The sequence below is a fragment of the Nasonia vitripennis genome, chromosome 5 (genome assembly GCF_009193385.2).
Source record: "Nasonia vitripennis strain AsymCx chromosome 5, Nvit_psr_1.1, whole genome shotgun sequence".
Taxonomy (NCBI): Eukaryota; Metazoa; Arthropoda; class Insecta; order Hymenoptera; family Pteromalidae; genus Nasonia; species Nasonia vitripennis.
The window spans coordinates 11,091,793-11,105,629 of NC_045761.1; the positions used below are offsets into that span (position 1 = coordinate 11,091,793).

At 32.6% G+C, this 13,837-nt stretch overlaps 4 protein-coding genes across 5 annotated transcripts in view; 3 read left to right on the top strand and 1 right to left on the bottom strand.

The window, feature by feature from the left end:
• LOC100678311 (FAD synthase) overlaps positions 1-2,791 on the bottom strand; it is a 22,838-nt gene extending 20,047 nt beyond the window's left edge. Inside the window, exon 1 of the mRNA XM_031932100.1 lies at positions 2,667-2,791. The gene's annotated coding sequence lies outside the window, so the exon portion shown is untranslated. The remainder of the gene's footprint in view (positions 1-2,666) is intronic.
• LOC100124187 (glutathione synthetase-like) overlaps positions 1-7,070 on the top strand; it is a 9,022-nt gene extending 1,952 nt beyond the window's left edge. Inside the window, exons 4-10 of the mRNA XM_032601051.1 lie at positions 1,654-2,063; positions 2,673-3,970; positions 4,043-5,076; positions 5,165-5,448; positions 5,535-5,703; positions 5,807-5,978; positions 6,061-7,070. Of these exons, the coding sequence (XP_032456942.1) occupies positions 1,654-2,063; positions 2,673-3,106 (844 nt within the window). The 3' untranslated portion in view covers positions 3,107-3,970; positions 4,043-5,076; positions 5,165-5,448; ... (1 more) ...; positions 5,807-5,978; positions 6,061-7,070. The remainder of the gene's footprint in view (positions 1-1,653; positions 2,064-2,672; positions 3,971-4,042; positions 5,077-5,164; positions 5,449-5,534; positions 5,704-5,806; positions 5,979-6,060) is intronic.
• LOC100124188 (SET and MYND domain-containing protein 4) lies at positions 6,771-9,681 on the top strand. 2 transcript variants are annotated; one of them, XM_003424538.5, is made up of 6 exons: positions 6,771-7,159; positions 7,237-8,342; positions 8,413-8,699; positions 8,773-8,937; positions 9,010-9,153; positions 9,233-9,681. In XM_003424538.5, exons 2-6 carry the CDS (start codon positions 7,241-7,243, stop codon positions 9,497-9,499), a joined length of 1,965 nt encoding a protein of 654 aa, XP_003424586.1. In that variant the 5' UTR covers positions 6,771-7,159; positions 7,237-7,240; the 3' UTR covers positions 9,500-9,681. The 2 variants fall into 2 exon arrangements, with proteins under 2 accessions (XP_003424586.1, XP_001608081.2); XM_001608031.6 differs by having other exon boundaries at positions 6,771-7,070.
• Positions 9,682-10,426: 745 nt separating this feature from the next.
• On the top strand, positions 10,427-13,821 carry LOC100124189 (SET and MYND domain-containing protein 4-like). Its single transcript, XM_031931972.2, has 6 exons — positions 10,427-11,162; positions 11,255-12,400; positions 12,482-12,762; positions 12,846-13,013; positions 13,100-13,240; positions 13,327-13,821. Exons 2-6 carry the CDS (start codon positions 11,290-11,292, stop codon positions 13,594-13,596), a joined length of 1,971 nt encoding a protein of 656 aa, XP_031787832.1. The 5' UTR covers positions 10,427-11,162; positions 11,255-11,289; the 3' UTR covers positions 13,597-13,821.
• The last annotated feature ends 16 nt before the right edge of the window (positions 13,822-13,837 follow it).

Below are 13,837 nucleotides of genomic sequence, written 5' to 3' on the forward strand. Positions count from 1 at the left end.
TCAATTATGTAGGTTCAAAACACAGGCTCCCGATATAACGGGAGTAATCAAATTGTAATTATCTAAAATATGTCTATATAAGGTATAACCTCTTTCCAATACTGAAAAATATCACGTGTAAATCGTGTGACAATTGTGTTGTATTCGCGTGATTTATATCCTAATTTAAAATGTAATTCAGAAATACTAAAAACGATAACTACGAATAAGCAAAATAGAGAATCTGTATTAAATTGCAGGGTGTTTGCTAATTTACAAACATCATTTTTAGTGATAATAATATTTCAGAATTTTATTTTAAAATTATAGGACATAATCGTATAGTAAATTTTTGAAAATCTAAAAGCTGTATTATATCTGAAATATTGTAAAACATAATATGAAAATCATCCTACCCTACTGAAAAAAGCAGATAACAAGCAGCTGATTATTAGCCGATAATCTGCTGTTAAACATGCAAAAACGTCAGCTGATTATTAGGTGATTATTGAAGCTGAATATTTTTATTAAAGCTAATAGTTACAAAAATGGGTGTGTATGAAATTACATGTTAGTGATAATCAGCTGATTATCAGGTGATAATCATCAAAAATTTGTTAACCTTTCTTAATATTTTTTCAAAGTAGTTTAAAATTAATTAAATTTATAAAATTCATATAATGAGGGCCTAATACGGTCTTATCATTCAGATGATAACACCAACACATTTGCTTTGAGCTACAAAATTTTTATTTATTAATATTTTAAAAAATTTTTGTTTTAATGAAATTATTACAAAATAAAAATTTTGGCAACCAGTGATTTGGTGTTATCATCTGAATGGTGAAACCGTAATGGCCCTTATTATGTGAGTTTTATTAATTTTATTAATTTAAAACAACTTCGAAAAAAATACTAAAGGTTAAAAATGTTTGATGATTGTCATTAGCATTTTATCTCATATAAACGCATATTTGTAACTATTAGCTTAAATAAAAATGTTAAGCTGCTATCACCTGTTTATTAGCTGAGGTTTTGGCATAATTATCAGCAATTATCATCAGCTGCTAATAATCAGTCGATTGTCATCTGCTTTTTTTAGTAGGGGATAACAATTACATTTAATTAGTATTGTTATGAAGTAATAAGGAAGCTAAGTAACTGGAGTTAGAGTAGAGAAAGAACTCAATTATGTAGGTTCAAAACACAGCTCCCGATATAACGGGAGTAATCAAATTGTAATTATCTAAAACATGTCTATATAAGGTGCAATCTCTTTCCAATACTGAAAAATATCACGCGTAAATCGTGTGACAATTGTGTTGTATTCGCATGATTTATATCCTAATTTAAAATGAAATTCGGAAATACTAAAAACGATATCTACAAATAGAGAATCTGTATTAAATCGCAGGGTGTTTGCTAATTTACAAATATCATTTTTAGTGATGGTAATATGTCAGAATTTTATTTTAAAATTATAGGATATAATCGTATAGTAAATTTTTGAAAATCTAAAAACTGTATTATATCCGAAATATCGTAAAACATAATATGAAAATCATCCTATAGTCATAACTTTCTATAGTTGTAGCTAATAATAGATTCTGACGGTACTTTCAGCGAGTATAAGTCTAATAAACATAACAAAATAATCGGTAATCTAATCCATAGTGCGGCGATTCTCTTCGTCGTCGAGGACAAGCCTCGCCACATCGGTGACCAGCGTCAGCACGAGTACGAGCTACGACGTCAACTCGGCCATCGGATATCAGTCCTACGTCGTAGTCTGGGTCAGTTATCTCTGTGCGCTTCTCTTTCGGATGAACGCCACCTCCTGGTGGACGGTAAGGAGGTGGCTTTGGTGTATTTGCGCAGCGGATACTCGCCTAGTCAGTACCCGAGCGAAGCTGAGTGGAATGCGAGGTTGACACTCGAGAGATCAAGGGCAATAAAGTGCCCGAATGTCGGGATGCACTTAGCAGGCTGTAAGAAGGTGCAGGTGAAGCTAGCGATGAACGGAGTTCTGGAGAAGTTCCTGGAAGACGAGATGGACTGTCGGAGGATGAAGAATTTCTTCACAGGTATGGTTTGTGAATGATACTCTGTTAATCTATTTTATAGTATCTCTTCCTTATAAAGTTTGACATCGTTGAGCTTTATACTCTTGATAATATAAAAACGATCGGCGCCTTACCAATCACGGAATTATCTCCTTAAATGCCCATAAACGTTATAATTACCTAATATACGATATTAACATCATTACAACACCCTGCTAAAAAAAGTCAATATAAATCGATAACACCTCTTATCAAATTGAATGGTAAGTCTTAATCACGATTTTTGCAATAAAACTCGATAAAATTAGATTGGGTCAATGGGAATCGATTAAAATCTATAGAGAAATCAATGGATTTTAATTGCTGTTTTCCATCTATTTATTTCAATTATTGTTTTTCATATAAAATTGAATCGACTTCTATTGACCCTATCGAATTTAATCTAGTTTTAATGCGAAAATAGCGATTAAGACTTACCATTCAATTCAATAAGATGTCTTATCGATTTCAATGTACTTCTATAGACTATAAAATTCTATACTCTATAAAATTTACATATATATTCTAGTCGATTCTCGCGCGTTTTATAAAAAATAAATAAATATTAATAATAGTGTACGTCACCTGCAGGTCTTTACTTCTTGGACTCTGACTCCGAATCCATCATCTCGAAGGCTCTCAGCCACCCTGACGACTTCGTCCTGAAACCACAGCGCGAAGGCGGCGCCAACAACTTCTTCGGCGAAGACCTCAGGTCTAAGCTTGAGTCGATTCGTCACAGCGACGAGCGAAATGCGTGGATCCTCATGGACAAAATCAGACCCGTCGTCACAAGTAATCAGTTGATCAGGCCCGATGTGGCGGACAACAGACCCGTGGACGTCACGTCAGAATTGGGGATCTTCGGTGTGGTGCTGAGCAACGGAGAAAAGATCTTGAGGAATTTGGCCGTGGGTCACACGCTTAGGACTAAGCTGGCCAAGAGCAACGAAGGAGGTGTTTCCAGCGGGTTCGGTGCTTGTGACAGTCCGCTTCTGGTTGGAGATAGCAAAGCTGTTTTATAAATAAAGACTTTTAATTTTAAATGTCATGAAGTTTTTAGTTACATACTGTTTAGTTATAAGTTTATACCTCGTAAAATAATCTTCGATAAAAAAAACTCATATATCTATAATACGAATTCACTTTTACCTTTACGCGGATATACATACGACTATACGAGCTACTTTTAGACTAAGTACTTATCATTATGGCACAACCCAATCAGTGTGTGTGTGTGTGTGTGTGTGTGTGTGTTTGTGCAGTGACGTCGGTGCCACAGCAGCCTTTGTCTTTATCTATCTTTTTTTGCATACTTATACTTCTACAAGTTCTAACGCTCGCACGTTGACATATTCACCACCCACGCACTACTATCAACAGTCATCAGGTTTGTCTGCCACTAGCTCGCGCAGTCCGCACTGCTATGCTACTGCATTTCGTTTATATACTTTTACGTTGCTGCAAAAGAAAAAACCCTATACTAATACTTATACATCTGAAATCTCATTTGAATTTTAATGTTGGCATTGTCTTCGAATACCTCCACATAGATGTGGCATCATTGGATCATATATACAAATACAATGGGTTAATTTTTCTTAGAACGATCGCGTATCACGTCGGAACTTGTTTTCTTTTCTTTGCTTATTACAGTGTTGACTGCCTGACCGGTCGGTTGCATTCTCGAGCATTGTTTATTATACTATTTAGATTATTGGATACGCATCAATATCAGCTTTTATTATTTTTAAATAACCGTGTGTTTTTTTCGAAGCTTGAGTGTATGTATATGTATATGGCCGTTTTATATCTTTTCTTTGTAAAAAAAATACTTATACATCAGTTATGACACTACATTTTACTACAATTAAAATAAGTAGTAATAGGTATATAATAAAGCTTAGATTATAGTTCATGTAAATTTTAATCTAATGGATTTATTTTTTATATAATTACAGACAGAACAGATAGTTTGTGAACAGATAATTGTTAATCAAAATTTTATAGTATAGCATATATACAATATGTTTAGTCTACCGACTCCCATTGATTTTTATAACTTGAACTACCTAAACAAAGATAATGATTTACTGTTTGAAAAACATGCTATATCATATTGTCTAGAACAATTTGATGACTTAGGACTTGAAGCAGAAGCATGCAGAGAAAAAAGAATGTCCATGATTCCATTAGATACAGAGAGAAAGGAAATGAACTTTATAACATCAGTAAATTGCATAGTAAAATAGTACACGAAGAAATATAAACTTTACACTCAAAGTATCGCACTTGCTCCTAATAATACTAAAGAATTAGCAATGGGATATGGCAACAGGTCTGCAATTTTTTTTGATTTATGCAAGTATGAAGATTGCATAAGTGATTGTGATAGAGGAATAAGCACAATTTCATCTGACTTTTAAAAGCCAAGCTCAGATTTAGGAAAATTGAATCTCTGCCAGCTATGGAAGATGACAGATTAAAAGCGAAATGTGAAGAAGTTTTGATATTTTTACAACAATCATTACTAAATGACAAAATGAAAAAGGAATTTATAAAAAAAAAAATAAAGGATATCCTGGATTCTGATGTGAAAATGGAATTAAAATCAACAAATAAAACAATTATAAATACTTCTATAGAGCTCCCTGTTTTTGAACATCAAATGGAATGCCCTTGTGCTTCTACATCTGCTGTGATAAATTATAACAAAAAATGGGGTAGACACATAACAGTTACTCAAGATATTGAGCCAGGTGAAATCATTGCTGTGAACACTGTATTTATGATGTTTATTGTTCAGAAGAATGCAAGTTAGAAGCATGGAATAAGTATCATCAGTATGAGTGTAATGTATTTACATATCTTTGGGATATTGATAAAGATCAAAAGTCATCTTTAGTTTGCTTAAGATTCATGCTCATTTCTGTACATGAGGCTGGTGGTATAAGTCAATTTAGAAATTAATTTTTCAGTATTATAAATAATAAAGGTATGATACATTTTTATTGCTCTACATCAATGTAACATATTTCGAAGAAGTACCTTAGCTTATAAGCAATATATTGCTTCATTTTTAGATCTTCGAACAAAAGGCTTTTCTGCAGATGGAATTTTTGACAACAGCAAACTAAGAAGTGCAAACAGTCTTCAAAATTATCGAAGTCAAACAGATGCAGGCATTGTATCACTTATGGCTAAGAATGCTAGCGATGCTGTATACTACTTAACAACTGAAACAAATTTTTTTGGAACAAAACTAAGTAAATCACAAATTTCAACGACGTTTGAAAATGAGGATATGGTATTCATAGGTGCAATCATCTTACGAAATTTATGTGTGCTGCCTTACAATGCTTTTACTGTCAGTAATATTACTATATAAATATTTTTATAATTTTAATCATTAGCACAATCTTTTATTATGAATAATTATAATTTTGTTTGCAGCTTGATGGATATCATTCAGATTACGAGAATGATAACAAATGTGGACTCTCTGTCCATCCATTTTGTAGTTTTTTCAATCACAGTTGTGATCCAAATGCAAAATATTTCACTTCAAAAAAACAATGAATTGGTAGTCTATGCTAAACATCCTATTAAGAAGGGTTCACAGGTATGTTGTAACAAACATTTATTCATGTACAAAATATTTCTGCGAGATTTATTTTTTAACAAGCAAAATCTATACAATAAAACAATAATCTTTTTATAATTAGGTATTTGTCGCTTATTGTGATGAATACAATAACGTAAAAAAGAGAGACATTGTGATGAATACAATAATCTAAAAAAGAGAGACAGGATTGTTTGTTTTCTGAATATAAATTCAGATGTCAGTGCATAGCTTGTGAAAAAAATTGGACATCCAGACATTTGAAATCTTATTGGGTAATAATTTATTTAATTATATTTCTTGTAGATTATTTTCTAATTTTTTAATGATTATACAATAAAAACTATTTCATAATAGGTAATACTAAAAGACAAGCCTGAATTGGCAAAAAATATGGCAATGTTAATACAAAATTGATTATCATTAAAACTATCATTAAAAGAAAAGATCCAGAAGCAAACATTCTTATGTATGATAATGATACTGCAAAAGATCTTATAAACATCCTTAAAACATTAGCCGAAAAAGTCACGGTTTATAGTATCAAATATTTTTTTTTGCAGAGTACCTGCATAAAATGCAAATGAAAACGTTTGGAAATTGGCTTGTTGAATTTCCAAAAAAATGTTGATTAAAGCCTATTGTCAAAACTATTTTTATTGAATTTAAATGTGCTAATTATTTTTTTTTTCATTTGCCACTATAATTACGCTGTCTGAGTATTTGTTACAAATAACTGCATGTCTGCATATACTTTTACCAATTTTTTCAACCAGAATCATTGTTTTCTTTCATAATATTTTTTATTAAATAAGTTTGGACAATAATCTAAACTTTTTTTGAATAAAAAAAAATAGTTGCTAAAAATTATTTACATAATCTTCAGTGTATGATATTATAAAATAAAAGTATATCAAAATTGAAATAAAGTTATGAAACCCGAATTATTAGATAACTATGGGAAAAAAAATAAAAAAAAAATTTTCTTTATATTCTAAACATTGAGTATTAATGCCCAGCTTTTGAGAATACAAGACCTAACTTTGATTTTAAACTAAATGTAGATAACGCCATTTCAAACTCGGACTATATCTAATTCGCCTTAGTATTATCATAACAAAGGATTAAGTACATTTTGTAACGACTTTTCACTCGCCAGTGATCGTCCAATATAAGTGCGAGCACGAACATACTTTAATACTTTGTAAGAAGCACGATCGTTATACTCACCGTGCGGTATTCAACTGTTGTGTGGAAAATAAAATTCGCAATAAAAAAAGACTGTTTAAAACTGGATAAGTATAGATACTTGACAAAGCGTACAATAATATCGACGTAGTAATAAAATAAATCAAGCTGAAAAACAGGTAATAGTTCGTCACGTTTGTTATGAGAGTAAATAAACTACCAGAAATAGCTATAACTCACTAACTGTTGAATTTTCAAATTATAATTTGTAAGCTATTTTAATATGTGATATATTGGAAATTTTCATTAAAGAGCTACATTAATTTTGTTATTTTAAATTTGCAGAAAAATGATGGACCCTAACTTGGATAGTGAAGAAGTAGAGCGGCGTGTCGAGAAACTGCAGGAGATATCTCTTCTTCACCTGGATGATTACGATATTTCCTCAGAAGATAATTTATATTCTGAGAAAGGGATCATACACAATTTTCTTGAAGCAATAGATGAGATGGGAATGCAAGATGAAAATGAAAATGTCAAAAGTAGTTATAGATCCAATCAATTGAGAATACATGGAAATCGATTATTCAACGATATGATACACGATCGTACACTGCATTTATGGATTTCACAGCTTTACAATGAGAGTATTGCTGTAGCTCCAAGGGAGTCTGAAGAATTAGCTCTTGGATTTGGCAGCAGATCAGCTTTTCTTCTTCATTGGAAAAGGTATCAGGATTGTATTAATGATTGTGACAGAGCTTTGCAGATAACAAGCATAAGTCAGCTGAAATTGAAACTTTTGCACCGTAAAGTTTTATGTTTGGTGGCTTTGAAAGATAAAAATGCAAAGAGAGTTTATGATGAAGCTCTAAGTTTCCTCAAGACATGTACTCTAGATAAGAAACGTAAAAGGGAATTTCGAGACAAGTTTGCTGATATGTCTCATTCAATTTCTGAAATGACCTTTGATGAGAAGATCAAGGAAGAAAAACACATTATAGATAAAGAGTTACCATCTTTCAAACCTAACAAAGAAGCCTCTTGTGCCTCTGATGCTGTAGCAATAGCTCACCATGAAATCTGGGGTAGACACATTATAGCGGAAAGAGATATTGAACCTGGAGAGATTATTGTTGTTGAGGAGAATTATCTTTCATTTCTTGATCCTACTAAAATGTATGCGTTCTGCAGTACTTGCATGAAACCTTCCTTATGCTTGATACCATGTAACAATTGCATTTATGATGTTTATTGCTCAGAAGAATGTAAATCAGAGGCCTGGAAAAAATATCATCAATTTGAATGCCCAATATATTCTCATCTAGGCAATGGGAAATCTGAAGTAAAATTGCTCTTTTTCTATTTAAGATTTATGCTTGTTTTGGTTTACAATGCTGGTGGCATGGATAATTTGAGAGAAGAGCTAATAGCTGTAGCAAAATGCCAAGGTATATAACTTTTCTATATAATCATCATATATTGTTTTCAATATTTAATTCCTTCGTTCATATTATTCAGATGTTCGCAAGAAAGGATTTATGGATGATGGAAAGTTTTACAGCGATCAAGCTAGGAGTTGCCTTTGTATTAGAAGTGCAAATAATTGGGGGGACTCTGACGAAATTACAGTAACTAGTTTTGCAAATAAAACTTGTTACACTGTGTATTACCTGGCCACAAAAACTGAATTATTTGGAGAAATGTTCGATTTAACACCCTCACAAATTATTCATCAACCACATATGATGTTATTTGCAGGATTGTTGCTAAAATGTTTTTTCTCATTATCTAACAATAAGCTAATAGTAAGTCTAAAAGATATATGTCACATATTTTTATCCTTCTATTTGTAATATTGTATGCATTCTTTCATTCTAGTTACATGTACACACTTGGAAATATGAGTCTTTAGCAATAGCTGCTTCCATATGGCCATTTTCTTGCATGTTCAATCATAGTTGTTCTCCAAATGCTGATCATTTTGTAACCGAAAATAAAGAATTAGCAATTTATGCCAAGGAGCCAATAAAAAAAGGATCACAGGTCTTACACAAATTTATTAAAACTACAGTCATATTAAGAGTCTATTGAAATTTATATAAAATTCAATTTTAGATATTCATCAATTACTATGATCTACATTTTTTAAGTTGGCCAAGAGAAGATAGACAGAGATATATGGAAGAGTGGTACAGCTTTCAATGTGAATGTATACCTTGCCAAAATAAATGGTCAGATGTTTGTTTACCTAGTCTTAAGGTAATTGCAATCTTATACAAAATTTACAAAAAGTTTAATATAACTGGTACAAATCAACAAGCTTTTTATTATTCACCAGGATTTACTCAATACTACACCTGAGTTAGCTGCTGAAATCAATTCAGTGATTGATAAAAACAATCAAGTAATCAAGCAGTTATTTACAGAAAACTTTGTGTACAAAAAAGAAATATTAGAGAAAATTGCTGAAATATTAAAGGTCATCGATGAAAAAGTAACTGTTTGTTGCAAGGAATATGTATATTACCAAAGTTTAATGAGAAAAATGTTTATAATGACATTCGCCATGAAAATTGATATTCCTGAATGTGAGTCTGAAAAATAAGATTGTCTTGTAAATGTGTTTTTGTGCAATTGTATTTTATACATATTTTATTTTTGTTTTTATAACATACATTAACTTAAATCATTTAATTGTACAGACCATGTAACAATGTGTTATAACTTTAGCTATACATATAATAATAAAAAAATATGTTTTTACTGATTCGGTGATTTAAAATCATATATCGCCTCTTTTGATTTCATGCGCGGCACTTTTAATTTTCGTAAATTTTGTTCGTACATACGCAAGTACGTGAACGAAGAATCCCTCTGGTAACTTTTGGATAGTGCCAACAACGGAAATGTCTCATACCTATGACATATGTGCATATCTAACCGTGTTAAGATTGTATAGAGACAATTTTACTATTGGCACTATCCGAAAGTTACTAAAATTCGAAAATTCGTTACTAAAGGTCGAGCGCCGTCGAACGCGCTTATGTGGCCCTGGCCTATATAAATCCCAATCCCTATCCCTATTTATCCCTATATATAAAAAAGTCATGACCGGATGAAGTGTAGCCAAGAATGCGTCAATATGATTGGCTCATGTAGTGCGCATGCGTCAAAAGTATCGTTAGAATTTTTTTGATTTGTTTTTGATTTCTAAAATTGATTCTAATATTAAAAATGTAATATAATACTATAATACATATCAAATTATAATTTGTGTATTTATAATATTCTGTATTGTAAATATTATTATTGTTACAAATAGAAACATGATGTGAACGTTGACACGAACTGAGTTGAGACATAACCTTAAAATTTTAAAAGGAAGTTGGCGACGAATCCACGGCAATTTTGAAATTTATATAAGCGCGAAATGAATCATCCTGCCACCACATGCGGCCCGAAACGCCGCCTAGCGGAGCACCACGACATGGCGAGCGCGAGGGGAGCTTAGATTTTAGATAGAAGCTTTGTCACTTTCGTCATTCGTGATTCGTGAATCAGTTACGGCCTGGCCGCCGGGTCGAACAGACTTAGACATCTTGTACATAAATAATTATAATCTAGTCACAATCAGCTCTCAGCATTGTCTTTATTCTTTGTACCTGGTCCGTTCGCCTTTCCCTACCTTATCTCCTATTAGGGAGCATAGAAGATAGAGATCCCAACCAACTCAACTCTAAATATTTTCGTGATAGAAAACAAATATTAAAAATATCAATCAAGCATTTATATTTCATTTAATAAGTTAATGAATTAATAGTCTACTACAGTACGAGCAGCGCACTGCGCCAGGTCTAGTATACTAAATAATCGAGCTGCGGCCCACGTACTTGTGCTGCAAATCTATCCTGACCATATTACGTAGTCGAAATACAAGTATGCCTACGCAAACGCAAACGTATCGCGCCAAATAGGCGCGTCGAGGATGTTCCCGTCGCGCGCCGGCTTCTGCATCAGTCTGCACACTTTCACTGCACGGGACTATTATACGAGAACTTCCTTTGTTTATTTGAGGTTAGTCTCGGCAAGACGGTAATTGCTCTCGACGGCAAGAAAATGTGAATAAGGAAACGCGCTCATTCACCAGGACAGCAGCACAGACGTGGTAGCAAAAAAAAAGTATAAATAGTTTTGTGCAAAACATTTATCCGCGTAAAAAGGATACTCTGGTTTGTGTCAATTAGACGAGTGTTACTTGAATTTTTAAGGTAAAAACGAGGAAATAAATTCTGAACGTTTTATTTCGTATTTATTTATTAACGCGATTTTTAATATTCTTTGTGCTTGGTAATTTTTGTAGGTGCTATTTAGGTGTTTAAGAATTTGGTGCTAAAAATGGAAGCCATGAATAAACCCAACTTTCTTCATGAAACAATGGATATAGAAACTGCTGAGACCTCAGAAGAGGGTTTGCTATCAGAAAAGCAGCTTGTGAATAATTGTATGAAACAGTTCAATTCACTATTTGTGAATCACCCTGTGAAGCCTAAGCAGAAAAATTCAAAGGACTCTATTCGTTGTAGAAAAGTGGGAAACGATTTGTATTTGAACAAGAAGCACGACTCTGGCACGCATCATAGAATTTGGAGTCTGTATACGGAGAGCATTGCCACAGCTCCTAATGATTCAGATGAACTGGCCTTAGCGTATGGCAATAGATCTGCTCTATTATTTCACCTCAAGGTATACGAAGAGTGCATAAAAGATTGTGATCAAGGGATTAAAAGAACTGGCTCGGATTTCTTGAAAGCCAAGCTTTTGTTTAGAAAAATAGAGAGTTTAGTTGCCTTGGAAAAGCAGACAGCACTGAGCACTTGTAAAGATGCTTTAAAAACTTTTGAACAGTTTACACTGAATAAAGATGTGAAGGATAAGTTTATAGAAAAACTGAATGTTATCTTAAATACTGTACTGAACAGTAAGTTCAAAGAAAAGACTGTAGAAAAGAAAGAAATGCCTCTTCCAACTTTTAAACAACAAACCGAGGCCCCATGTGCATCTACAGCAGTGTCTATAAGGTATAACAAGAAGTGGGGGAGACATATTGTTGCTGATCGAAGAATTGAGCCTGGAGAAGTGATTGCAATTGAAAAAAGTTATTTAACCTCTATCTGTCTTGATGGAATGTATTTGTTCTGTGCCAACTGTGTACAACAGACATGGGCATCTATTCCATGTGAGAGTTGTATTTACAACGTTTACTGTTCACAAAAATGCAAATCGGAGGCTTGGAAAAAATATCACCAATATGAGTGTCCAGTCATATCTCATTTGTACAATCTCGATTTGAGCATATATCCTTTCATAAATAGGCATGATTTAGATAATGGTAAAATTTTTGTAAGAGCTTTGACATCAGCTTTGAAGTTATTATTGTTGTCTGTTAGTCAAGTTGGTAGTATAAGTAAAATGAAAAGGGAATTGATCCAAATTGAAAACTGTGAAGGTAAATGTTTATATTACCTACTTTTTGCTCATAAAATAGTGTACATATATAATCCATAATTTAAAAAAAAAATTATTTCAGATCCACGTACTAAAGGCTTTTCAAATAATGAAGTGTTCCACAGTGACAGATGTAGGAGTGTTTATAGTTTGACAACCTCTAGAGATCAACTACACCATGATACCCTTGGTGTTTATGTAACAATGGTGTGCGTTGCTACATATTATTTGGCTAGAGAATCAACTTTTTTTGGAAGAAAAGTAAAACTAACACCAGTAGAAATGATGCAAAACGAAGATATCAAGTTGATTGGAGCTTTGCTACTGAAAAGTTCACTTTTACTCCCTAATAATACCTTGAAAGTAATAATTTTTCAATATGGATATTATTTAATTTAAATAATAATTTTAACATAGTTAAAATATTTATTGCAAATATTTTTCAGTACTTTGTACACAGAGAAAGTACAATAATAGGTCAAAGGTACGGAGCTGCTTTGTATCCATTTTGCAGTCTTTTTAATCACAGCTGTGATCCAAATGTCAAAAGTATTCCTACAAAATGTAATAAACGAATCGTTTATGCTAAACACGTTATAGAAGAAGGAGAACAGGTGATTCTCGGTCGCGATACAACTATTTTATATTTTAAACCGATTTACATCAAGCAACGCTCTTTCAATTGTTTTTTGTTTTACAGCTGTTCCTGTGCTATGTCGGTGACAATTATACGATCGCGCCTAAAGCTGACAGACAAAATACTTTACGAAGTGCTTACCACTTTAAATGTGAATGTGATGCTTGCTACGAAAATTTGCCAACTACTTTACCTTTTGTCAAGGTTTGTACTAGGAAAATTTATATGATAATTATCAAATTAACGTTTGCGATTGTCCACCATTGAAATGTGTAATTTTTTTCTAACAGGATTTAATAGTGATTTCTCCTAGAATAAGAATCAATTTGGCAAACAAACACAAGTACATAGAGAAATTGCAAAATCAAGTAATGACTAATTTACAAAAGACTGAATATCGTTATGATCCTAAAATGATCAAAATGGTTAGTAAATTGATGGTGGAACATGCGAACCACATTACTGTTCGAAGCATGGACTATGAGATGTTTGAACATTTCATATACATGATGCTGGTTAATGCGTTTGGGACATGGTTGAATATTCCTGAGACTTGCTGAACCAAGGCAGGGTTTAAAATTTTCACTATCTCAACGAAGAAATACTCGCATTCTAACTAACTTATTTCTCTCTCAATAATTTATTGCATCGTTACACTAGCACAAATTATTTGTGTACACATTCATGTATTATTTCTACATCATATTTTTCTACTTTTGTATGTAAAACATATAAATGAGTCTCAGACACGAAAAAAAATTAATAAAATCACGGAGAAGACGTTACATTCTTGTGAATTGT

Coding starts and splice junctions, on each gene's coding strand:
- LOC100124188 (XM_003424538.5), top strand. CDS start 7,241: ATGATGGACCCTAACTTGGATAGTGAAGAAGTAGAGCGGCGTGTCGAG. Junction 8,700..8,772: donor TATCTAACAATAAGCTAATA/GTAAGTCTAAAA, acceptor CTTTCATTCTAG/TTACATGTACACACTTGGAA. Junction 8,938..9,009: donor CAATAAAAAAAGGATCACAG/GTCTTACACAAA, acceptor ATTCAATTTTAG/ATATTCATCAATTACTATGA.
- LOC100124189 (XM_031931972.2), top strand. CDS start 11,290: ATGGAAGCCATGAATAAACCCAACTTTCTTCATGAAACAATGGATATA. Junction 13,014..13,099: donor TTATAGAAGAAGGAGAACAG/GTGATTCTCGGT, acceptor TTTGTTTTACAG/CTGTTCCTGTGCTATGTCGG. Junction 13,241..13,326: donor CTACTTTACCTTTTGTCAAG/GTTTGTACTAGG, acceptor TTTTTCTAACAG/GATTTAATAGTGATTTCTCC.